The 26369-nt window shown below is 43.0% G+C and overlaps 1 protein-coding gene across 1 annotated transcript in view; it reads left to right on the plus strand.

The window, feature by feature from the left end:
• ADCY5 (adenylate cyclase 5) overlaps positions 1–26369 on the plus strand; it is a 218148-nt gene that overhangs the window by 190520 nt on the left and 1259 nt on the right. The window contains 11 exon segments of the mRNA XM_009996221.1: positions 3506–3650; positions 4923–5020; positions 7621–7708; positions 14577–14693; positions 16014–16178; positions 18396–18571; positions 22144–22170; positions 22924–23056; positions 24293–24556; positions 24901–25105; positions 25917–26041. Coding sequence (XP_009994523.1) covers positions 3506–3650; positions 4923–5020; positions 7621–7708; positions 14577–14693; positions 16014–16178; positions 18396–18571; positions 22144–22170; positions 22924–23056; positions 24293–24556; positions 24901–25105; positions 25917–26041 — 1543 coding nt within the window.

Raw genomic sequence — 26369 nt, forward strand, 5'->3', positions numbered from 1 at the left:
AGCATCAAGAGTAACTCCTGTAAAGTAGAGAGGAATGATAAGTTTGAATGTGGCAATATTGATTCATCCCCTTGCCCTTCACTGTGAACTTGATTTTCACAATGTTTAGCTCTGTGCACCCTGGGATGTTTTCCTGGTGCTACAAGGTGTCTAAGGAAGTCACCAGGATTTCTGGTTGCATCCATGGCTGTGGGAACTCAGCTGATGTTAGATGTACTTTGGGCAGCAAAGAGCTAACAGATTACAACAGAATAATTTTTAGGAATACAGAAAATTGAAGTATCCTTCAGGAAATAGCATCTCTCCTCATGGTTTGTGCAAGAAAATGTAAATTCAATGATCACACTGTTAGTCCACAACAGTCACCCAGCTGAAGAGAAACCTCATCTCCTCTGTTGCTCCAAGGACCATAGTGTGTCTACTCTGTCCTATAGTTGTTAAAAGTTAGTTGAGCTGTTAGAGCCAGTAGCTAAGAGCTGTGTATTTACAGGGCTAATTCTGTGTGACAGCATCTTATCCTACTGATCACAGGAGTTTTGCATTTCTGTTCAGCACCAAAATAAGCAGTTACTTGCCTCAGATTCTCCTGATCCAGGAATCTGCTTAACTCAAGAATGTATATTTGGCAAAAAAAAAAAAAATCTCTAGCAGAACAGATTCATGGTGAGAATGATTAGAATCAGATACCTAGATCATGTCAAGCACTCAACGCAGCGCCTTCCTGTGCAGAAACACGGAGCATCGATGCTTTTGTCTTCCAGCAGAGGAAGATGTAGGCAGCACACCTCTCTGAGAACAAGACCTGACACTTAGTTGCCTAAAAGAAGATTTAGTTATTGAATCCAGACAAGAAGCATTTAAAATTATGGCATACATGTAGTTTTGGCAGTGGTCATAATCTTCATTTGCAGAGAAAAATTAATTCAGCAAAACATTTTTGTATTAAGCTGCAGCCAGCATCTGTGGGTTAATTGCTGGCTTTCACACTTCTAGCAGAGTGCAAAAGTTGCTCCAAGCTCTGTTCATGCTGTTTCTGTCCCTTGCAACAATTTTCTGCTGGCTGCCATTGGAGAAATGTCAGCAGTGCTTTTCAGAGGTATTTCTGGACCTTTTGTGGCAGCCTGAAATCCTTGATTCCCCCTCACCACCACACTCAGTATATCAGTAAGTATTCCCACATATGAATTTCATTAGTCTATGGCAGTACTCAGCTCTGACTTACAGGCACTGCCTCCAGGGCAGTCCTTATCACAGGAAAAAATTGTATTTCAATTTAAAATTATATTTATGCAAATGTCCCCAGACTTGCTGTACAGTAATTTAGTTTGGGTACAGCTGGCTGAGAAAGTCATCCGAGCAGCTAGTTATGTACAAGGTGACTAAGCTTCCCTGCAGTCTACATGAGTCTGCCTCACTCTGAATATCCCAGCAAGGCAATTTAAAACCTGCCAGGGATATTTCTACACAATCTGCAACCACAGAAGTTATTGCAGCATTAGAGATACCCTCAGCAGCACAAATAATGACCTATTACAAAACCAGAGGCAACCAAGGCCCAAGCCTGAGCAGGTAGTTTCTTTTCTTCGTATCTTCCTGAGCGCAGCTTTTAGACTGGAACTTGGAATTTGACTGAGGTTTGCCAAGATGCTTAGCTGACTCTTTTGCTTCAGTTCTAGGGGAAAAAGTATTGCACCTCTTCCCTCATGTGAAATGACTAAAAGTGTAAATAACTCACAGGATCTTGTTAGACATTCTGTAAATACGAACTCTAATGGTTTCCTTGCTCATTTTTATGAGTACAGAAGACACTATGAGGACTGAATGAAAATAAGCAGCATCGTTTTGAATGCTTAAACAGATGTGCTTCCTCTAAGGAAGCATCTAGAAGTAAATTGAACATCTAGTCCTTCTGGGGAATTTCAAAGTGGAATATATGAAGTTCAAGAAATTCAATAACTCTGGAGCCCCCACCCCCCAAAAAAATAAAAAAAAAAATCCCCAACCCCACTGAAACATTAAAGTTGGCTAAAATAGTAAAATAGAGATAAGACATTGAGACAAACTAGGTCTGCAATTGTCATATGGTCACTAAATAGATGCCAGTGGTGTGTCATCATGACCTAGCTAATGTGTAGACACATTCAACTTGCTGGCTTGGGTTAGAATGGAAATGAGTAGATGGACCAGTTTTATATTTCTCTTGGCAAGAGGTACATGGTAGAGTTGAGGTACAGAGCGCTTCTTAAAATTTGGTCCAGTTTTGCAGAAAGTTTCTGTAGTGCTTTGTTTTTGAAAGTGACCTTTAACTTCTAAAACAGAGCCACCTTCTGGTTTGTAAACTGCTTTGAGCAGCCTCTGCTCTACAGCACAGAGTGGCCTGCTGGCTGCAACAAGGCATGTGTGCCTTATGCACTGTGATGGAGCACAGACAATACCCAGAAAATAAAGCAGTGGAGCTTATCATCATGCTTCTCAGACCATGTTTTTTTTTTTCTCCAGAGGGCCTGAGGTGAAGGTCACAGGACATGAGCCAGAAGTTGCTGTGTCACCCGTGAGGTTCGCACATAGAGATAGTTATCCACTGGAATATGCCCTAGTGCAAGTGAGAGGCTTATTCCAGTGGATAGCTACTGGCATATCCTGTGGATAACCTTGGCAAACATGCAAGCAGAGCAGCAAAACAACACTTCAGGATCAGCTCTTAATTTCTGACAACAGCTAGTTTTAAGGCAGACCATTAAAGTAACAGCATAAAGTCATTAAAATCCTGTTAAGACTTTTTAAAATAACTAGATTTTGGGAGATGCTTCAGGTTTCCTGATACACAGTGCAAAATGCCTCAGGGGGATTAAGTTTTTAGTGTTTTTTTCAACAGTTTTTGAAAATCAGCCTCGTTTTTCTGAAGTTGTAGCTGAGCATCAATAACATGCAGATATTAATGAACAGAATACAGAACATTTTGTCTGATTTATGCTTCATGCTCAGAAATAACTGCATGAAGGGGAGGGGTGTCAGGCCACATTTTTTTCCCCACTTTTGTTCTATGAACATTTTTTTTTCTCAAAAATGGAGATTCATTCAAGTTTGGAATTTTTTTCAGAAATATATATAGAAATTAGTATTTTGAATTAAGAAATGTGACTGGTTGTATCAATAATTTTGCCAGTTCAGGCACTGACAGCTGCAACAGCATGGCCGTGCAGGAAAGAATAAGTGAGAGGACCAGTGGAAGGAGTTTACTGACTGGATGTTAAAGAGACTACAAGGCAAGAAAATGGATATAGTGTAGATAAAGGGCAAGCAAATCAGATTCTTTCCTTGGTGGAGCAATGAGTTCCAGAGCAAATATAATTTTCCTCTCAGCTCATAAACTGTTTTCCAACTTTAAGCTGTCATAAGCAAAATACCCGTAACCTCCAACTTGCTATACAGTGAAATGATAACATGCGGTGAACAGGGAGAAATCATCATGTCCTCTTATGCTCCCTTTTTGTAACATCCTCAGGAATACACAGGAAAGTATGAACCCAGAAGATGAAGTGGATGAGTTTCTGGGCCGTGCCATCGATGCCAGAAGTATTGATCGGTTACGCTCTGAGCACGTGCGCAAGTTCCTCTTAACATTCAGGGAGCCTGACTTGGAGAAAAAGGTAAGGTGGTCTAAAAAATGTTGCAACATGTTAATCAAGCTTGTTGGGTGTTTTTAATAGTCCTGCCTAAGGTCAAGCTTTTGTATCTATAGATAAAGCTAGGTTTAAGATGTTGGAGGTGGGGATATGATCCGTCATCTAGTCATTTTTGGGAACCCCTTTGAAGCAACAGGTAGAGTTCTCTGTCTCACAAATGTGAGAGAGAGGAGTAACAGACATAGGGCTCTCAAATAGCTGATTGCTTCCTGATTTTGTTTCAGATATGATTGTTGTGAGTCAAAGATCTTTTCAATTTCTCTGTCTATATAACAGAGAAAACATTAGCTCTAGATGGCTGCAAAGTTAAGTTCCGTTAAGTCCAAGGTACCCAGATTGATACTATATAAACTGTTGTTTATAACTGCCCAAAGAATGTCTAAGTCCTCTCTTTGTTTAATCCAAGTGAAGATTCTTGGGATACTTGCATGGTCGTCAGGTTAAACTCATTATTTGATAGAAAAAGCTTCAGTAATTAAGTTTGCAGTAACTGTTTTAGCATTTTCTTTAGAAACACACTTTTAATAACAGGAATTAAAACGTAATGCAAAAGCTGACCTTTGCAGGATTTACAGCTACTCAGTGATCAGTGTGGGACTGGATAAAAGCTCAAGCATGTAATTTCCCCCCACTCCTTCCCTTCAATTTTAAAGCTGAAAACTGCTAGAGAAATCAGTGGCTCATCAGTTCTGAGCATCTTTTATTTATGGATCATACATGGAGACTGTCTGTAGTGACAACCATGCTAAGAGCTAAATAAACCATCTTTGGGAACCAGATGCAGCTCCCATGTGACCAATATGTTGACAAGTAGCTGGAAGGAGTTACTGTGTGAAAACCACAGTGTCCTCACAGTATCATTAGAACAAGTCAGGCATCTGCACAAAATAGAGGATTTTCTCATTAGCAACATTCATACATGTTGGAGGAAACTTTCCATGAAAGAAGTTTGTCTGATGATGGTGACCTAGAATCTTGGTCCCATTTAATACGTTCCTGCTCCTTTCATGCAAGGGCCAGATGCTGAGTCCTCCCTCCACCAAGCTGTGTGGGTTTGTTCCCTGGCTTTTGGGTCTGTTTAAGTCAACAACTTGCCCAGGGAAAAGAGTAGTGTTAGTAGTTTCCTACCAGCACTGCTTTCCAAAGACCTAAAGGGAAGCCAAGTGAAAAGTTTTTGTGAACAGAAGAAAGCCAGTGCTATTGCCCACTAACATAATCCTGTTTGTGTTTATGCAGTATTCCAAGCAGGTGGATGACAGGTTTGGAGCCTACGTGGCTTGTGCCTCCCTAGTCTTCCTCTTCATCTGCTTTGTTCAAATCGTAATTGTGCCACAGTGAGTATCTTTTCATCCCCTTGCTCCCATCTGCTCCCTCCTCTATTCTGGCCTACTTTTCTTTGGTTTTTAAACTTGAGAATTCAAAGCATCAAGAGAAAGAGAAAAATCCCTAAATAATTCATGCCTAAGTGATGCGTGGTGCTTATTGTTTCTACTCATTTCTAGTGCAGCTTAAAAGCTCCTCACTGGCATGTAAGGATTTCTGTTTTCCAGTGTGATTTGTCTTACCTTTCACCTCCATCTTATTTTTAAGCCTGTGGAAAGCAAATATCACTAAGTAGGAAGGATTGCCTACTGAGGCATAGCACCTATTCACAACATGAGGCTGAGCTGTCCTCTTTACCTGAATGCAGTGGAACAGGGAAGTTAAAAACCCATCACAGCCTTGTTGCTCAGAGCACTGAGGTCTCAGGGTCTGCTTCACAGATGAGGCATAACCTCATACATTTATTCTCCTGGACTCAGAGTAGCAGTACAAGAAGAAATGTACAGAAGGAACTGAGCTACACATGCCTGTGCTTTGGGGAGTTCACTCCTGGCTTAGGGGTTGCAGTAATTTCTTTCACCAGGCAAGAGTGGCATAAGCTCCTCAATGCTCTTGGACCAGTGCAGTGCATTGCTTTGTCTGAAAAGCACAGTGTAATCCACTGGATCTTTTCCAGCAGAGAGCTCTGCAAACACAGTATTTCTTCTCAAAGAATTCATTAAAAAATCTCTTAAAATTAAAGCACATTTGTATTTCCTGTGCTCTGGTTTAGTAACAATAACACATCATTTCACTGAGCACTGCTGTGTTGGAAATAAATTTGAAGTTAGTAATTTTTAATCTGAAGAGCAAGATCACAGAAGCTCTGAAAACTCTCCAAATTCATCTTCATTACAAGAAGACAAAAAATTGTTTAAAGGGAGCTCCAGTGCTGTTATATGCCATTATAACTGCTTTCCACTTCTGTTCACACCACAGATCTTATCAGAGTAGAGATTGGTTTGTACTGTTCATATCAGATATTTGGAAGGTCACAGAAACGATGCATGTCTGAGGTCATTCCCTCTCCCAGGCAAGAGGGCATTCACTTCTGCTCACAGAAAAATTGAGTCAGCAAAATAGCATCAGTACAAATGCACTGTGTAAACAGACAGATCCACTTTGGAAAACAGGGATTGAAGCTGGAAGAGGCTCAACATTGAAACTAGATCAATCCCAGCAATTAATGCATTGTTAATTATGGCCAAAAGTGTTCTTTAAGAGTAATTGATTCAGAGAAGGCTTACACTTGGGATATCTGGATATTACGGCAGTAGCTTCACACCTGCAGAGCCCCCCTTCCAGCCTGTGTTGCTGATCAAACTCCCTAGGCAGCCACTAAGCTATCTCCATAAAACCCAGTTTAGCATTTAAATGGCAACTTGACAATTTCTGATCTGTGGCAACCATATGGCTGACTCGTCTGCGTGGCGCGGGAGCCGCTCCCTTACGGCAGCGCGGTGTAAATGTCATGCTGCTCAGTCTCCTTCCACACCACCCAGTAAGGTGGGGGTTGGTTTGTTTTGGTAAGTTCTGAAGTGTCCTTAGGCAGCCTGGCCTGTCTGAAAGATGTGTTAGTTCAAGAGTAAATAAAATTCCACGTGTTAACTGCAGATTGCCTAGTTTTGGTCTTTTATTGAAGATAAGAGTTAAGCAGCACAGGTGTGTATGTGTCACCATCAGAGCTTTGTGAAAGACACAACATGGAATTTGAATCTGCAACTAGGGACTGAATAGCATGATAATTTATGATGAGAAAGAGGAATAGCTTTAATGAATTTCACAAAGGCTCGAACAGTGAACTAGCAATTAGTACAATTATCTTAGTAGTCCTAAGAGAACACAGAGACCAGCTGGCCTTGGTGGGGTTGGCCTCAATGTAATGTCACAAGAATACTGCCTTTAAATTATGAACAAAGCTAACTCCTGGGAGGGGGCCTGTCCTGTCACACTGAGACTAATCACTGGGAAATTGTTGTTGAATATCTTCACGATCAAAACACATGAAAATGCACAGTACAAAGTTGGCCCCAGGGTTCTGTTTGTACTTCAGAGTTGGGAGAAACAGAAACCTCTCTGGCTGGCCAAGCTAAGACTGTTTTCCCTGGCTATCCTCACACCGTGGTTGCTCCCATCACATGCACAAGACAGAGCACAGAGGATGGTGCAGAACAAGGACAGGTAGCCATTTCAGCCAAGACTATTCCCACTTGGCTGCCCTGCAGTGCTCAACACACTTTCCTGCCCAGGGGTCTCCTGCCCACAGCCAGCCAGGGCTGACCTGTCATAGCAAATGCTTCTGTCAGCTGTCACTCCCACGGGACAGTGATTGATATAAAAGATGCAGTATTCTCTGCTTTGCAGCCTGCGTGAGTAATTTGAAGTAGGACAGAGTATGTGTTGGTATGCAAGGCAGCTCGTGTCTCCTAGTGCTATCCTAGTTGGAAAGCCTGTGCAGTGTGTCATAGCTTGTGCAAATGTCATGTTCTGAAGAGCAGAGCTGTAGCTGTTCTATAGGGTGTGCATTTGTTAAAAAACAAAATAAATTTAAAAAAAATGTCTTTGATTTCAGCTCTACATTTATGCTGGGTTTTTACCTGACCTGTTTCCTGATCCTGACCACAGTGGTGTTTGTTTCAGTCATTTACTCCTGTGTAAAGGTGAGTACTGTGATTTCTTTGTATAGTCCTTTGCCTAAGACAACTGAATCAGCAATCTGTTTCTTCAGCTAACACAGCATGTTTTGTTACCTGTCCTTTCCACACTATGTGATAAGGGTTACAGAAAAAGTCTTTGATAAGACAGAATGAACTGCAAGCAGATGTTAAGAGTTGGCATTACTTTAGCTCAGCGAGAAGGAATCACTCTGTGGATCTGCATGTCTATTAAGTGCCCTGCAGGCACTCTCCTATTGATATAAGAACGTATTTTCTAATGTGGAATGAAACACTGACCATTCATTTCCTCCCTGTAAACTTCCTGTGGAGTCGCCTGTGCACTGGCCCCTGCTGCATATGCATGTTTGGGTAGGCAGATAATCAGAAGAGAATATCATCAAGGAAAAATGTCCTGTGGGGAAGTAAAAGCCATAAGCATATAGAAATTTATCAGCCTTTCTCAGATGAGCGTACAGAGCTTTCAATATTTGGTGGATTCTTTCTTATAACTGGTTTTGATCAGCATAGAAATACATTGTGTGAAGTCTGAAAACATTAATTCTTCTTGGCAGTTGGTGGTAAATTGTCAGCCAGTGCTTTGGGAAGGGCAATGTGCTCATCTTTTTCACTCTAAGATACTCCTATTAAAATGCTGATGGTAGTTGTTTGTATTTGCAGTTTTGGGGATCTTTCCAATCTAGCAGGTTCCTTAGCCCAATCTAAGCTTTGTTGCTCAGAGCCTGGAATAAAAAAGCTCAGTGGCATTATGTTTCCTGCAGAAGAAACAGTGGGGTAACGGATTATGTCAGGCAGATGATTTGCCTCACTTCAATTTCTTCTCTGTGCCATTTTCAACTGTTGAATGTGGGTGCTCTTGACAGACTTGCACCTTTCATGTCTTTTTGATGTTGAAAGATTTGGAAAATTAAGCTTTGCTCTCTCATTTAATAAGTGCAGCAAACTGTTCCCAGTGAAAGAAGCTTCAGGTTATATTTGAACTTAAACTAACTCATGGGGCTTCCCTTGGGCTTATGACAATTTTAAAGGAAACCTCGTTGGTAGGCACAGCATCCCGTTGGTCCTGGTTGTTTACCAGCAATGAGAATCACAAGTCAGAAATAACAGTGCTAATAGGAAGGCTTGGGTCCCTTGAGCTAGGAAACAGTACCCAGAGATGCCTGGTTATACCTGGTGTGTCCACTGCACAGAGGATGCTACTGAGTGTCATGGGTTTGTAAACTGATGTCAGCAGTTACATGATTAGCAGTTAAATAACAACCAGTGTAGAAAGGTTTTTGTCACAGCCACAAAGGACTTGAAGTGAAGCAACATCCCAGTACACTCTCAGCTGTGCAGAGCTACACCAATAGACCTGTGCAGATACAGGGGCACAAGCTGTGGCAGGCCCAGACTTCTGGAGCATTCAAGCTGGCTGACTTGCAACCAGAAGGATTTCAAGGCACATGACTGTTTGTCACCCAGTGGCTTTAATGCGCTTTTGTTACTTCTACATACTGACAGCAGCACTCAGTTCTTCTGTCATCATTCATAGAATGTCTTGGGTTGGAAGGAACCTCTGTTCCAACTCCACAACAATAAGCAGGGACATCTCCAACTAGAGCAGATTGCTCAGAGCCCTGTCAAGCCTGACCTTGAATGTTTCTAGGGATGGGGCCTCCACCACCTCTCTATGCAACCTGTTCCAGTGATCCATCGTCCTCATATTAAAGAACTTTTTCCTCATGTCCAACCTGAATCTACCCTTCTCTAGCTTAAAACCATTACCCCTTGTCCTGTTGTTACATGCCCTGGTGAACAGGTCTTCCCTAGCTTTCTTATAGGCTCCTTTCAGGTACTGGGAGGTCACTATAAGGTCCCCCTGGAGTCTTCTTCAGGCTGAACAACCTGAACTCCCTCAGCCTGTCTTTGTAAGAGAGGTAGGTGCTCCAGCACTCTGATCATTTTTGTTGCCCTCCTCTGGACACAGTCCAACAGGTCCACATCTTTCTTGTGTTGGCAGCTCCAGAGTCCAAAGGTTTTGGTTTTGGTTTGGGCTTTTTGGCTTAATATTATTACTGATCTTAATTCACAAGCAATTTAAAAGGTACAAAGAATTTTTCAGTCCCTGTGAACCTAGGCAGATGTTCAGTCTTGCTTTCTTTGAATTGATATTCCTGTAGAATATGTCTGTTCAGCAGTGCATGCAACTGTTTTGAGGCTGGCTTTGCCTCAGTGCAGAGGCTCTGGAAGCACAAGACATCAGAGGGAATTCTGACTAACATCAGAATTTAATGGGATTTTATGAAGCTCCTGGTATTTCAAAAAGTTTTCAGTATGCTGACCCAGACCCACAAGGTGCCTATCCAACCTTCTGCGTGGCTGGTGCATTCTGTGCATTGATTGCAAATATTGAAAATATCAGGCCTCCCTCCTAGCTCCAGGGCCTTTCTGATTATCCATTTTTACTGCTCCAGATGGACCTCTGCTAACATCATCTGATGATGAGGTGGCTTGTTTAGGGCACAGGTAGTTCTAGCTTGTCAGCTACCTGTCTGGTTGCAGCAGCCCTAGTAGCTGCAGCCTGCTTCTCTCATTAAAGGTTTTGGTTTCAAGTCAGACTTTTTTAAGCAATGGATTTACCCACACCTTGGTTAAGGGTGCTACTTTATTTCTGTACTCCCCATTGCTCCAGGAAGCATTTTCACACATAAGCATAAGGAAGGCACTTTTACAGGTCCTTTAAATGAAATTTTTGTTTGTTTTCTTTCACACTATGGGATGTGGGAAAGGAGAGCATGTGTTTAACATACCAGTGGTTCATTCCACATGAAGTTGGAAAGCAGGTGTCCACCCCAGGATATCAGCCTAAGCATAACTTTTGCCCATTTGCTGTGCTGTTACATGATAAGTGGCTCTTTTTTCTTCCTCTTTCCAGCTTTCATGTGAGATTTTCCTTCCCCCTTTTGGCCTCTCCATCTCTGGCTTTGACAGTGGCCAGCAGGCTCTTTCTGGACAGCTTGATTATGTTTTATTTTCTTTTGCTGTCATTATTATCTTCCACTATAAAATTCTCCATGGACTAGAAGTTGATCCTGGAACTGCCAACACAGGCAGCTTGGCTTTCCAAGTTTCTTCAGCTGCAATAAACAACAGAGTCCCAGTTCTTCACTTTGATGCTCCATGAAGACTTGGTGAGATGGTGTTCCTTCCCAATAGAAGCTAAGGTCATGGGAACCAGGGTCCTTTCACAAATACTCCACTGACAGACATCTGTTTTGCTACTAACTTATTAAGTTTGTGTTTCTTAAAATCCTTAACTTCTGGTATCTACACTGCTGTGTGGAATTCTTGCGTGTTCCTGGGACCACATATGAGAGAAATTTCAAGTTATCCTTTAGGAAAAAAAACAAGTTTTCCTGTAGCTTTGCACAGGTGCAGTTTGGCTACCTGTTTCTTTGCCTACCAAAACAGGTCTAGATGCTCCTAAAGTGTTTAGCTTTTTTCTCAAGCAGGGGAAAAAATAACTTTGAATGCTGTACTTTTTTATAGACTAATAAATCACTGTGAAACAAGTTACAGAAATGGACTTGCAACATCAAGTTGCCTGGAGATGTTGTCTTTTACTCCAGAAGCATCTTAATGTACTTCAAAATTACTCAAAGGGTTTTATTACAAATTGAAAAATCAGAACTTAAAGACCTCATTGGCTTTTTCATCTCACAATGCAACAGCAATTATCTGAGCAGTTTTGCCTGTCCACAATATATGCTAAGAAGACAAAAAGGAGAAATATTACTCTTCTGTCTGTGATCAGCTCTTATTGCAAAGTACATTTTTTTATTTAGTGTATTTTTGTCATACAAATGACTGGAAATTGTGGATAGTTTTCAGTGTAACATGGTACTTATTGGATCGCTTTTTAAATTTGGACTCTCACCTGTACATCAGTGCCTTGCCTTCCCCTTCTGATTCAATAGTACCTGCATGCTTTCAGGGCCTCTATTTTGGGAGATAAAGTCTTCCAGCAGCATTTATGGAATTTCAATTTAGAATGAACTGGAATCTACTGGACAATCCCATTTCCTTTTTCCCACTGTGGTTGTTTGTCTTTACATTTTTAAGAGGGTTAATATGAGTAATGTCAAGCTTGTGTGGCAGCCCAAAGATGAATCTCAGCTGCTCAAATGGATCATGTCTTTTCTTTCAGACCCTGTTCTCCATAATGCAGGTGTGGACTTAGAGCTGCCAGTTCATCAGACCTTTCTTTGTTCTGTTGTTCTTTCAAGCAAGACTTGAGTCTTATTAAGAGTAAATGGTGTTGGACAGTACAAACTAACAGCCTAACCAGCAACAGTGAATGGATTTTCACTTTACTATAACGTCCTGATATTTTGCTTCTTTTCCTAGGACAGAAAGCTTTTTGTTCTTCCTTTTCCCTTTTCCTTCCTTTTCTTCCCTTTTCCTTTTCTTCAACAATAAGAGAGGAAATAATATTTTCTTCCCATTTTTAATGTTATACTGCTGACTTGTGGGTGCTTTTATGGAGAGAATATTACTATAATGGAGCTGAATGATCAGAGCTGAGACAGGTCCCCCATTTCTGCTGTGGAAGTCCTCCAAGCCAGAAGTCCTGGTCTCTTCATCTGCCCCTGGGAAATAGGGAGAGCATAATTTATGTTGTAGAGCTTCCATGAATGTTGTTTGCAAGGCAGAGGTCCCTCAGGTGGCAGCATGGCTGTGCTGCACAGTATTGCAACCCTGACCTCCTATGGTTTTTGGCATTTGTTTCCTCTTCAGGACTTTTTCCAGCTGTACTTGTTCACTGACCTAAAAATTTCCCTAGTTTGCAAAGTAATGAGAACCAAGATTAATACAAAGAAAACATGTTTTTGTTAGAATCCAAGTGTCTTTCACTGATAGCTTTGCTTGATATCTCAGGCTTGCTTCAAAGTCAGGCTTTTTTGGGATTGTTGGCAGCAGGGGCTTGAGCCAAGATCCACAACAAAGCACTGCTGAGTTTTATTTAGGTGCCTGATTTCCCAGAGATTACAGAAGGAGGTTAAGTCTTTGCATACCTTTGTGGAGCTTGGCTTTGAGGCCTAAGCAAGCGGTGGTAGGAAGACCTGTCCTGCTCTGGTCTAATGAGAAAACTGTTTAAATGCATCACAAATCCTCCCTCTCCCTCCATAACCTACAAAACTTGAAGCAGAGGAAAGCCCCATAGCATTTCCCACAGGGATCTGCTAGCTGATGTCTCCATGGAAGCAGCTGGACATGATGGGCCAAGGAGGTATTTTGGTTCATGGCTTGACAGAGCCAAGGACTTCTATATCAACAAGACTTATTTCTGAGAAAAAAGGTGTTTTGCTGTGTTTTAGAGGGACTGCATAAGCCTGAAGGTTTGCATAAGCTTCCGGTGAATTTCAAGCGATTCTCAGACAGTGTAAATAAGTCATAACCCTCATTTCCCCTTTCCTTCCATCCCCCATGGAGCCTTTCCATCTCCTCTTGCAGGGAGTTAGCTGGATGTTTCTGCAAGCACAGGTGAAAACAGTCCTTTCAAAACTCTCACCATGCCAACCTCTCTGTAAAAGTCTGTAAAAGTCAGCAGCTTCAGTCAGTGCTTCAGCCATTCAAACACTCCGTAATGATGTCGTAGGACTGCTGTGTGGGAAGCTGTGCACTGACAAAATGTTACATCTCAGAAGATGTAAGAGGGAAGAATAAAAGGGAAAAGCAAGACTTTTAATAGTAACATTAGTCATAGTTAAATTGCAGTGCCATGTCATTGCGCTGCTGGCTTCTTTGTGTTGCTAAAAATACCCTCCAGTGGCTTTGGTTATTCATGCAGCCTGAGGGGAGGGAAAGGAGAGTTGGGCTCTGGAAAAACTTTAGCAGTCTTCAGCAGAGCCCCTCTGCCCAGCATGGTGGTGTGGAGGGAAGGGCACTGCAGGGCTGAGGTGTGTCAGTGTCCAGGGTTTTCCTGGCATCCATCTCTTGTAGCTCCAGCCCTGAGCTGCTGCCAGGATGGTGCTGGCAAGTGAAGAGAAAGGGTTTGTTGAAGTGACCTCCGGACTTCTCCTGTAGAGAGAGCCCCTGCTCCAAAGGGCTCCTGGTTAGTCTCTGCCTTCATCCAGAGACAGTTTCTGCCCAGAACACGGTGCAGCACCTCCAGTGAAGCACGCTGGCAGCCTGCAGTCAGACAGCAATTAGAAGAAGCTTCTGGCTCTGACAGAAGTGAATCACTGGGACTGGCTGGCTGGGGCAGCTCTGTGATCACCCTCATCCACTCTTATTTTTAGCCCCGTGTGTCTGTGATGTTGAATGGCACAGACCAGGGGAGGCCAGCTGATTTCTCCAGCGCTTTCACCAAGGGTCTGACAGATCACAGGACTGGCCTGGGCTGTTTAACAGTCTGTTTCTGAAATGACACCAGAAAGTGCTGCAATATGCCTTCGTGATCAAAGGGGTATGGCACGTAATTTCTCTGTTTCTGCTTTTTAAAATTTTTGATCCACTAATTTACAGGGTCAACCTTCTGGCTATTTCAGTTGCAGGTGGCTTGTGGTTTGCTTCTCACAGCAGGATGAGCACAGGCCTGCACGCCATGCTATGTCTGTTCAGGAGCCATCATTCCCATTAGGAAGGACTAAGTAGATTTGGTGAGCCAGCTGGGCCTGCTGCCACAAGGCCATCACGTTCCTGCTTGTCCTTGTCCCAGAGCTGCCATCCCCCATCACCATTCTCTAACCCTTGTGCAGCACAGACACCACCCTGAAGGATGTGGGCAGCTCAAATGCAGGTTTTAATCTGTAGAACAAGCAATGATTTTACATGTTTATTTAATTTATTTTTCCCCCCCCATGTGCAGCTTTTCCCAGCTCCACTCCAGACTCTTTCTAAGAAGATTGTACAGTCCAGGACCAATAGTACCTTAGTTGGAGTCTTTGCCATTATCCTGGTTTTTCTGTCTGCCTTTGTCAACATGGTATGTATATTTCCTTTTGACCCACTCTGTTCTGCATTGTTTTCTTGTTGGTGCTCTGCAGCATCCTAACCCTTCCACCACGGGGTTTAATGAAACCCTGCCTAACGCTTCCGGCACCTGAGTTCAGTTTCTTTTTGCTTTTTGGGCACAGAAGATAAATGGGAGCCGAAGAGTTGCATCCCTATAGTACGTTAGATGCCTGGCACCGATTTGTGCCCACATTCTTTTCTGATTCTTAAAGTGCTTCTGCTCCAGGTAGATCAGCCAAGCCTGAAGTTTGGTACCCCTGCCTGAAGGGCCAACATGAGGCCGAGGTGTCATTTAACTCATCATTTAACTTGAATGTTCTCCACTCTGCATACATCTATTTCATTTATTAAGAGGGGAAAAAAAAACAACAGAGGGAGATGGTCCTGGGGTTTAAGCCCTGAGCTTGAAGGTAGCTAGGAAGATTTCACATGGCCCTCTTCTCCTTTCAGTTACAACCTCACTGAGGCAGTGCTGAATTTCACTGGCATGGACAGGCTTAACCACCTAAAAGTCAGATCACTACTCGTTCTTGCCTTAGCTTTCCTACACACACAGTAGAGATTTAGGAGCAATTTTATGCTCTTTAGAGGTACTGGAATGGAAGACACTAGTTCAGTGGCATCAACACCCCACCAGCTTCTCCCATAGTCACCTGCAAAAGAACTGGTGACCACGCAGAAATTAGAGCTTTGTTTTTCTACATAATGTGTGATGCTTTGCATGCATGAACTGCTTAGTGTAAAAATTAGCCAAATGGCAAACAGAGCAGCATGTGTAGGAGATCAGAATGGGCCTCTGCCGCCTCCTTAGTGTAATGTAGCACCTCAGCCTTTGAGCCTTGCTGCTAAAGAAGGACCAGTAGGAGTCACTGCAGAAGGACCTGTGTGTCCCTGTAGAAGGACCCAAAGCAGAAGCTTCAGAGAGGGTAGGGGGAATTTATCAGCTCAGGAATTCCCATCAGCAGAAATAGAACATCAGAACCTTATCACAGACAGCAGGATATATTTGTATATATAGTATCTACAGCTCTTCTGCCTGGGAACCCTCAGACATAAAGTTGTACGTGAAGTTGAGCATGCAGCCAGATTTCTGGGGTGCACAGCCTGGAACTTATTATTTTGGGAGAGAAAAAACAGCCATTTCACATGCAGCAAAAACATAAACCAGTGATTTCATTTTGCCAATTTTGCACGTTTCTGCAGCTGTTTACCAGGGGTTTTTTAATTGATGAAAACTGTTGTGTTTTCTTCTTTTCTATACTATTGAGTTTAATACCATCTTTTTCTTCAGTTCATGTGCAGCACTGTGGATCTTGCCAGCTGCATGGCTGCAGAATACAACATCACCCCTGACCAGGTGGACATATGCCTTATCAGCAACCTGACTTCCAACTACAGCCTGGGCACCCTGCAGGGATTCTGTGACAGTCCTTTGCCCAACTGCAACTTTCCAGAGGTATTGCTTGAAAAAAATGGGTTGCAGAGCTTGATGTGAGAAGGAGCTATAAAACCTGTGTGATAAATCTCAGTGATTCAGAGGAAAGGTTGCTCCTGACAGATGTTATAGCACTGACATGAGCTACTACACACAGTCTTAAGTGCCTGAGGTTATTATCATGAGTCCACGTTAACATTCCTTCAGGGCTGAATAATCAGTAGGGTTTTATGATTGTTGGATCCTGCCTGTAGCAGAAGAAAGGGTCTTTCTCCTTCAGGTCCTTAAAGGCATACAGAACTGCAAATAGTTTCAAAGAAGTTTGTGGGTGCTCAGTGTTACCTGAAAATCAGTTCACTTAAAATCAGTGCTTAGTCATAGATTTAACCCTTCCCTCCATTGTTCTATGTCCTGATGAGAAACCTTGCTTATGTACAGTTTCAGTGGGTATAGTGAGTCCTGGCCTCAGACAGTTTAGCCTCACAATGGTCTGCTTCAATTTGCAAAAGAAAATCCTACCTCTTCAGAACATGTTTAAAAAAAAAAAAAGAAATGTTTTTAATGGCAAAAAAACCCCAAACCACCAAATATATTTTACACACTGCTAAAAAACTTTGCCAAAAAAACTAATCTTTGCTATTTAAGACCTTTCTACGGGTTTTTTAGGTCATGGTCATTACATGTGCTGTCTACTGGCAACTGAAAAGAAAAAATCTGTCTAGGATGGAGGCAGAATTTATGTCAAGGTCATTTGGGTTTATGGGGACCTGACAGATTAATGGCTGATCTGTTATCATCCAGATGTCCAAGGTGCTAGTGAAAGCCCTGGTATCCCACTGAACCTGTACCAACTAACAGGAATACGGTCTGATTCAGTGAGTCTTTTGAGACCACTGTTACTGTGACTTTCAGCCCTGCAAAGGGTCTTAGTGTGTCCACAGAAAGACCCAGGAGCAAAACCTGGCACAATGGAGAACTTGGAACAGTCTGTGCCCATCATGAGGTTGTCAGGAGTACTGGTTCAGGACAGAGAGGGATTTTAAGCAATGAGGAACAACCGTTCTGCATGATGAGGGTGCCATGGCAGCCTTGAGACAGGTCCTACCAGTCCTTGAGTGAAGAGGTGAGGAGCCACTCCCCTGTGGCAGATGTTGGATCTGTGACAGGTACTAGCTGTTGCTCCCAGTGTGCTTTCAGGAGATAGTGGGATCTTACCCCTCAGGCACTGGGAACATCCACCCATTTTCTCAAAACTGAGGAGTCAAGTTACAAGCTGTACAAGTTATTTTCTCTAATTTAATATATCAGTGAGGAACTATTAATAAGTGAGCTCAGAACATAAGTATTTCTACTTCAACTAGGATGTGCTTTTAACTGAAAGGATGGATTGCTTCAGGCATCTGATACATTTTTTTTTGGCCAGAAATAGGCCTGTCTGGATAGAGTGGAGCCTTAAATCTTCACAGATTTGGTAACAGGAAGGTGATGAGCTGAATAACGTGCTTCTCTTCATTTTACATCCATGCTAGCTTTTCCAGGAGCCATAAATGGCACCTGCAGTCTGCAAATTGCATTTGAAAGCACTGACATGCTAAACATTCAGCTCTCAGGTTGGCAGAAGTTGCTGCCCCACCACCCAGGTGTGGCAGGGGGCTCCACTGCCACTCACGTGCACCCTTCTGCAACTGCTGGCAGAAAAAATGACCACGGTGTTGGGCACTGGTAGAGGTTTGACCAGCCTGTGTCTTGCTGATGGATTCAGTGAGTCACATCAGCAGGGGCAATACTTTCCAACTGGCCTCATGTGGGTATAGGTCCTGATATTTCTAATATCCTTGGTCCTGTGTGTTGTGCAAATTTGAGACCAGAATTTGACCTTAAATCACAAAGTGTTCCAGCATAAACTGGATGTTTTCTGCTAATTCAGTAACCATGTCCAGGGCAAACCTACATCAAACCTTGGGGATCCAGCTGCCAACCCTGTGCCTCCTGAGTGTAAAACAAATAATGCCTGATGAAGAGTTTTCTTCTCCATCAGTTCAGTTTTAACTCTTACATCTCCTGTAATGTGGGAGAATCCCACAGGCAGCCCCAGGTTTCAATGCTCAGGCAGCTCAAGTACACAAATCCCAATCCCTTTCTATCCCCCTGTTCCGTTTCCTTTGATTTCAGTTTTGATTTATCCAGCTGACATTCAGCTCTCATCTGTGTTTTTCTCCCATTTTTGTCTTTATACAGTACTTTACCTACAGTGTCTTACTGAGTCTCCTGGCCTGCTCTGTGTTCCTGCAGATCAGCTGTATTGGAAAACTGATCCTAATGTTAATAATTGAATTTATATATGTTCTCATTGTGGAAGTGCCAGGAGTCAACCTTTTTGATAATGCAGATCTCCTGGTTACAGCTAACACCTAGTAAGTGTCTTTTATTTCTGACATCTTCACCTAATTTCTCCCACCCAGTCACTTGTGTGTGGCACTGGGAGGAGTGCTGAGGCTGTGGTGCAAGTAAGGGAAGTGCATGATACCAGAGAAGGCAGAGAAGACTGTAAACAAAAGTTGGTCAGTGCTGCTCTCCAACTCTGAAGGGTAGAACACTGTTCCCTTTAAGAGCTTTTTAATTTGGAACTTAACTACTGAACTATTTATGAATAACAAAGTATAACTGGAATCAGAGTGGATCTGTGTTTCTTCTCTTCCAGAAATGGGGAGATGTAGTTAGTCATTCTCACTTCTGGTATTACACTCTCAATATAGAAATGTCTTTTCTCAAAAAAGTAAAAAACCCAAAACAAACCAAGAAACTTGAGCTGGCTCAGTGATTGAGCATCTGAACATCTGGTGTGAACATCTGGTACATCAAACCTGTGTTGGTGTGGTGGAATGGTGGTGGTTGACATTTGGTTAGTGATGTCCTGCCAGTTGCTGTTGGACACACATCTGCATTTGAAAAGCCAGTATCACAGCTGGTCTTAGCACAATTCCCAGCAGAAGGGCCTGGGCTAAGAGGGAGTAGACAGCTGCCCATGTTACTTACAGGTGTGTCATCACCAGGTCACACATGGTGGCAACCTCCTTCCACTGACATGGTTAGCCCTCTCCTGAAGGTCATGCCAGGGAGGGAAATTTAAGAAACCTGCCCTCCTCCACAAGTTTCATTTCCCGCTGGGAGACGCCTTGTGTTAACTACTTGTGTTGATGAGTACCCCCTTGTAGGCAATGGCTGAACTTGAACCTGAGTCAATAAAATCATGGTGTTGTCTAAAGGCGAGTATGATGCTAGGATCTACAGTAAGGAGAGTTGCCTGTAAGACAGGAGAAGTAGACCATTGCTCTGCTCAGGAGTAGGAAGGCCTGACCTGGAATATGTTTTCCAGTCTGGGGCAAGAAGGCAGTTCAGGATAATGGAGAGTCCAGGGCAGCAAAGAACAGAAGACACAGAAAGCACTGATTTAGGTGAAACATTTGTCAAGAATGATGACAGCTGTGGTTGCCTCTGTCTGGGATAGGAGGGTGCTTGAGGAGATTCCCATGGTCCTTCCAATGCTATCATGTATGTTACGAAATAGCTTGTGTAGTTGCTCAAATGTCTTGGTGGTCATTAACCTCTTCAAGCCAGAGGCACCTGGTTAATTCTGTCCTTCAATTAAATATTTAATGATGCTAACATTCCTGTGTGCCACGTAATAAGTACTGGAGTTTTGGTTTTTACTGCCATTGGCAGTAATCACATTATTTTGTTAGCTCAAGCAAATGAAAGTATGTAGGAAACCCCACAGAGCATTCTGTAGGGGTATGGGGGGAATGCAGTTTCCCTCTTTTCTTCACAGATGTTATGTATTCTATCAGTGGAAGCTATTTAGCATTTTCTAACACAATGAGAGAAATTAAAGCATTTTATATCCCAAATATAATTTCACTCTTCTAAGTCAAGCCCTAAGCAAAATTACAGCACTTAGAAGCACCATTTACATCATTTCACAATCAAAATGTCAGTAATGAAGTGGAAAAGGTTAGCATGTTTTCCCTGAAATAGCTTTCTGGGATAATGTATTATCTCTCATGAAATGTTTTGGGTTCTTTTGTCCAGAGAGCTCCATGGACAGCTATTTATTGTCCCAGTGTCTCACCATCCATTTGTGTTGTGGGAAGTGGGAGCTCAGCATGTAGCACATATTTCAGACATGGACCTCATTGTCCAGCTGATACGAAAAAAAAACAAACTACAAACCATCCATGACCTCATATTACTTTAATTGGGTGCCCCTTGTAGCTCCATTATTACTGTCTGCTCTGCAGCCATTATGGGACAGTAACTAATTAGAAGTGATGCAGTTGTCACTTCTCACTTCTGCGTGCAAACAAGCCCAGCACACAAGCAAGGGAAAGGCTGGTCATAGCACACTGGGAGCTGCTGGACCTGCCTGCTGGCACATGGCGTGGAACTGCATGCACAGGGCTACTGTGTTAAATGTCCCCTGTGCAGAAGATAAAACTAAGGCATTAGTTTTAAAGATGTAATGCACCAATGTGGTCTTCTAAGTTGAGTTCCTGCAAATGGAGCCCAAAGTGCTTTGCCCAGGGATTTGTCAAGCCTCTGTGGCTTGTGAGTTAGAGGGCTGTCTGTCCTTGGTGTTGTGGCTGTGAGAAGGGAGATGGCCCTGTCCTCTGGGAGCTGTCCCCAGAATCAGCCACCCTTCCTGCTAGCAGCATGGGGGTTGTATTTAGCAAGCTTTTCTCTATGTTACTTTCCAGTAACCAAAGAGCCTTCTGCTACTGGAAATGTCTGTCCCTTGGGAGAGCAACATACCAGTGTAACACCATTACTACTTGGACTGGGCATTTTCACTTATCCAAAGCATCACTGTAAATCCTGGGTTTGCTGCATTTCATGGTCTCCATTGATTTTAGAGCAAGCATCACACCCACAGCGAGCTGCAGCCCCAGTACAGACCTGCCATGCTGCCATCATAAGACAATAGAACAATAGGCATAAGAACAATAATGGGAGGCAGCCTGTCATACTTCAGTGATTTAGGGGAATAGAGGAACCATGCTTCATGTGCAAAGTGTCTCCAACTACATCCAGCCTTTAGTGTGAGAGCTGTTGTCCACTGGGTTTCCAGACTGGCTCCTTGTCCAAGCACACGTGTTCATGGCCAGCTGTGAAATTCTCAGGCTAGAGATGTATCACGTTAGTAGCCTGCAAAGCTGTAATTGCATCAATGACACTAGAGTAATTTAACCACCCATTTCTTTCCATTTAAATAGTGTTTGAAAAGATCTGTGTATATGGTTCTCAGCTACCTAATACTCCACCCACACTTGAGAAGAAACCCAGCAGCATTAAGCAATCAATCAGTCAGGAACTCAGACAGCTACTACCTACCAGAAAGCTCCTTTCCACCCTTTCACTGTAAGAAAAGCACACTCTCCATCTTCTCTGGCAGCTCTCTTCTTACGAGTACTTTGCAGTATTGTGAACAGTAACAGCAAATCCACCCAAGGGTTTTCTTTAGTGCACTCACATGCAGTGCCCATAAATATGGGTACAACCCTAGAGATGAGCAAATTAGAGGGGAAGAGAGTAGTGCTAGAGTTAAAGGAATGAAATGCATCTCCATGCTACACTAAATGAGGAAGAAAGGAGCTATCCCTCACGAGATAGTAGCCCAAAGTTTACTTCTTTAAACCAGATTTTCCAGCCTGGCCTAATGAAGTAGCGATGGATGCACAAGCATTTGCTAAGCATCCCACATTGGCATTAAAATCCCAACTGCTTCTCTGACTCTTAATGCTTCTTAGATATTTTAACCACTATAACCATGTTGTACTATCACTCCGGATTTTTGAGTGTAGCTCCAGAAGGGCTGTAGCCCCACACAGCGTTAGAGGTGCCACATTGCAGGGGGGCTGCTGAGTGCTGGAGGGAGCCAAATACTTACTAACCTTGTGCTTGTGTGTTGTGTTTGTTGTTTTTTTTTCAGCGTGTCTGCAAATGTAACGTTATCATGGTGAGTCACTTTGGCATGAAATATTTTTATGGGATTTGGTGTCTGGTGTTTGACGATGCATTGCTGGGAGCTGGTGCAACACAGTGCAAATGCCCTAAGTGTATGGAGGGTTGAGCATTAGTATGTCTAGCTGCTCTCAGAGCATCCTCTTTCCTGTGGGACTGAAGTCAACTAGTTTTAGAGAGCATCTCATAGAGCTTACTTAAAAGTAAAATATTTTATCAAAATAATGTTTGCATAATGTATAACTGTAATTCACATTTAACAGTTTGTATTTGTTTGCTTGTCAGAAGGGATGGGAATGTGTCTCAGTGCTCTTTGCAGCTTATAGAATCCTTACAAAACAAAGGCCATTGACAAGTGACTAATTACAGAAGTAGTAAGTGTAGAAAAGCTCCAGTGCAGGAGACACAGTGAACTGGGAAATGGAATCCCACTTTTTAAAGAGGGTTAACATCAATAAATAAGTAATTTTTTAGAGAATGGCCAAAGCTGCTCAGCCACCACTATGCTTGGCAAAACAGAAAAGACACTATTCAAAGGCCTGCTTTAGAAACCAGCATCTATGGGCCAAAGTCCTCAGCTTTTTGCAGGTATTGTTTGTCCCTTTACCAATATGAACTTTGAAGGGAAAGAAAAAAGCCTTTTCTTCAGAGGCTGGTTAGCCTTGAAGTGGGAACTGGGGAGCATGGCTAAGCTGTGTTCCTCCAGGCTGAGACTAACTGGGAAATTCTGCTCTTTGGTTGGCTGCAGCTCTCCAGTGATGACACGAGTTGCACTGAAGATTGTGACCCCTGTCATCATCACTGTCTTTGTCCTGGCACTGTACTTGCATGCCCAGCAAGTGGAATCCACTGCACGGCTGGATTTCCTCTGGAAACTCCAGGTTAGTGGGAGTCTGCTGTGTTGGAGGAATGCGCATAGTTACTGGTGTCAATATAAAACTACTGAGCTGTTCACTGTCGACTTGAGGAGCCCTATAAAGTGCTTTTGAATTTAATCTGGATCTGGCATTAACTGGGCATTCTAGTAATGCTCTGCTCTTTGTGACTGTGCGTACTCAGGTCTTCTCATCCTGATTATTTAGTGTAACCCTTTGTTTCCTTGTAAATAGACTTTGGATGGTCCACACAGTAAAGGGGTTTAGATCTGAAGATCAAAGCTTATGAATTTGGGCAACTGAGCCTGTCACTAATGCAGGAATCTGTGACATAAAATGATTTGTAAATATAAAAGCTCATATTCACTGCTGTGTTGTTTGCCAGAGTTTAGTGAGCTTTAGTTTGCTGGGTTGAGGAGTGTCAAAGATTCATATTTTCTTTCTTGTTAAGCAGTGGGAGCTGGCTTGATATCCAGCCTTCATTAGGCCCTAGGCAGAAGTACTGGATAACCAGCACACTCCAGATAATGACACACTGTGCTCCTGTCCCTGGGCTCAGTGTTAATGTTTTCACTACTTGTGCCCACAAGTCATGTTGGACATCATATGTGATTTCTCAAGCAAGCAGGACAGGTCTCAGCTCTGCCCAAGACTCGCATCTGGGGGACCACAGGATGGCAAGTTTTATATAGATTTTTTTATCTTCAGGGTAGCAGGGCATGATTCTAATAATAGGTGTCAGTGGTTTGAGTAGGAGGCACTGAGGAAGCACTAGTTAATTAAGTTCCTCAAGAAGCAGGTAAACATTGTTACCCTCATTTATAAGTGGTAAAACAATGAAGGGATGAACTGACTTGCCTGTTCCAGGTCTGGGTTCAGCTGGCTGAAGCATTTGTTTCCCCAGACAGAGCCAAGTGTTTTCCTTGTTCTGTCCAGACACACCACCTTCTAAAGGGTCCTTTTTTTGGTTTAACTTCATTTCCAGTTTCAAATGTCCCGTTTCAGAAAAAAACCTGGATTTTGGTGTTATTCTGTGCCTGATTTTACACACACGTATGCACACAGAGACCAACCATCTTCCATTGCAAAACAAGTTTCTGCATCTCTCTGGTTCTGCTCCTTTGCAGTTTCCCCCTTTCTTCTGTCTCTGTCCTCCCTGCAAGTTCCTTTTCAGCTTATTTTTCCCTCTCCAGAGCACTTACCAAAGAGTAAGCACTTCACTGTCTCTGCCTCCTAAACTAGGCCACTGAAGAGAAAGAAGAAATGGAGGAGCTGCAGGCCTATAACAGACGCCTCCTCCACAACATTTTGCCGAAAGACGTGGCAGCCCATTTCCTGGCTCAGGAACGACGAAATGATGAACTCTATTACCAGTCCTGTGAGTGTGTGGCTGTCATGTTCGCCTCCATAAGCAACTTCTCAGAGTTTTACGTGGAGCTGGAAGCCAACAATGAAGGGGTGGAGTGTCTGAGGCTGCTCAACGAGATCATTGCTGATTTTGATGAAGTAAGTTGCAGAAGGTCTGGGCAGACGGAGTGAACCAAATCGATTAATGTAGTTGGGCTTTGCTGTGCTCCTGAAGGAAGGTGGCTTATGGAATCCTTGTGCCATGGTTCATTTTGCCTTGCTCTACAAGTCTTTAAATCTTTTTCTTTTTTTCCACATTAAAATTCTGTCTATTCCCTTGTCACTTTTTCAAATATCTACTCCCCTTTCTTCCTATACTTAGTCATGAAGGCTCTGTCCAGGACTTTGTAATGCTTGTACTAAGGGAGAACATGTGGTCAAGGACATGACCAGCATTATGTGTTCACTAAGCTTCATTTGCTTCTTTTGCTCTTGCAAAACAGATCATAAGTGAAGACCAATTTCGGCAGCTGGAGAAGATCAAGACCATTGGCAGTACGTACATGGCTGCATCAGGCCTCAATGATTCCACTTACGACAAGGATGGGAAGACCCACATCAAAGCTCTAGCTGATTTTGCCATGAGGTTAATGGACCAAATGAAATACATTAATGAACATTCATTCAACAACTTCCAGATGAAGATAGGTAATGTCACTGGGTTTACAGGATCAAGCATAAGTGGTTGTCATTCTGAGCTGGGGATTTCATGGAGAGTGAAAAAACGACAGATGTTACTTTAGCTGTACAGTGATGTCAGTTGTCTTGGGTCAGGTGATCACTTTGGCCTCTCTAAAACATCAGAGCAGTTTCATGAGGGTAACAGAATAGCTAGCATTAGGGTAGACAGCATTATTACTGAAGCTCCCTGGAGAACCGAGAGCAATTGGGCAACTGACCTTGTTTCAGACAAGCTCCTAGCACAGCATAGTCTCATGTGGTTGAGCCTGGGTTCATTTTGCCTGTGATGTGCTCCCTGGCCACAGCCCTGGTGGTTCCTGGCTCTTTCAAGTCAGGGAATAAAAAGAGACAGAAAAAGGGGGCAAGAAATGTGAGGATGTCAACTGTGGTATTTGTTTTGGAAGGCCACCAGGCTGCTGCCTGGCAGGCAGTCTGCACTGCAGCAGCTGTGTGCTGACTTCCAAATGAGCAGTGTGCTTGGCAGATAGCAAGCAAATAAACTTTATCCTGGTACCATATCTGGTTCTAAAAAGTAGCTCTGGATTGAGCAGATCCAGCCCATGCTGCCAGTCAGCCAGGCATAATGAATCAGAGAAGCCAACTTTACAAGTTTATTTCTCCACAATTTGGGTGTAGCTTTTCATGTCAGGGTAAAACACAGCTAGAACCAATGACCCTCAGACCGTTATTTTATTGTCTGGAAAATAACTTGCATTGAGCTTCCTGTGGTTCGTACATGATGGATCCATACATTGTGGGATTTCTCCTCTCCTTCCAGGCCTCAACATTGGTCCTGTCGTAGCTGGGGTGATAGGAGCACGCAAACCTCAGTATGACATATGGGGCAACACAGTGAATGTAGCCAGCCGGATGGACAGCACTGGTGTGCCTGACAGGATTCAGGTGAGGAATTAACTGGAAAATTTACATTGCTAGTCCTGTGTCACTTAGGGGTTTTGAAACTGAATTAGAATTTTGGTTTAAATGTATTCCTTTATGCCATACTTTTGCACACGACTGAAAGAAAAGTCAAAAAGCCAAAAAGCCAACTGGAGAATTGTACCATCAGGTTTTGCCTTTTAATATTGACCAACTTGGCAACCTTTGGTCAAAAACTTGCAGTTTGGTTCTGAGCGATGAGCTGAGTTTCCTTCCCTGAGTGCCTCATTGGCACCATGAGCACAGCCCTGCTGTGGTGCTTACCCAGGCCTGCTGCCAGCTGTGCTGCTGG

This window comes from Chaetura pelagica, unplaced genomic scaffold (genome assembly GCF_000747805.2).
Source record: "Chaetura pelagica isolate M959 unplaced genomic scaffold, ChaPel_1.0 scaffold3, whole genome shotgun sequence".
NCBI lineage: Eukaryota > Metazoa > Chordata > Aves > Apodiformes > Apodidae > Chaetura > Chaetura pelagica.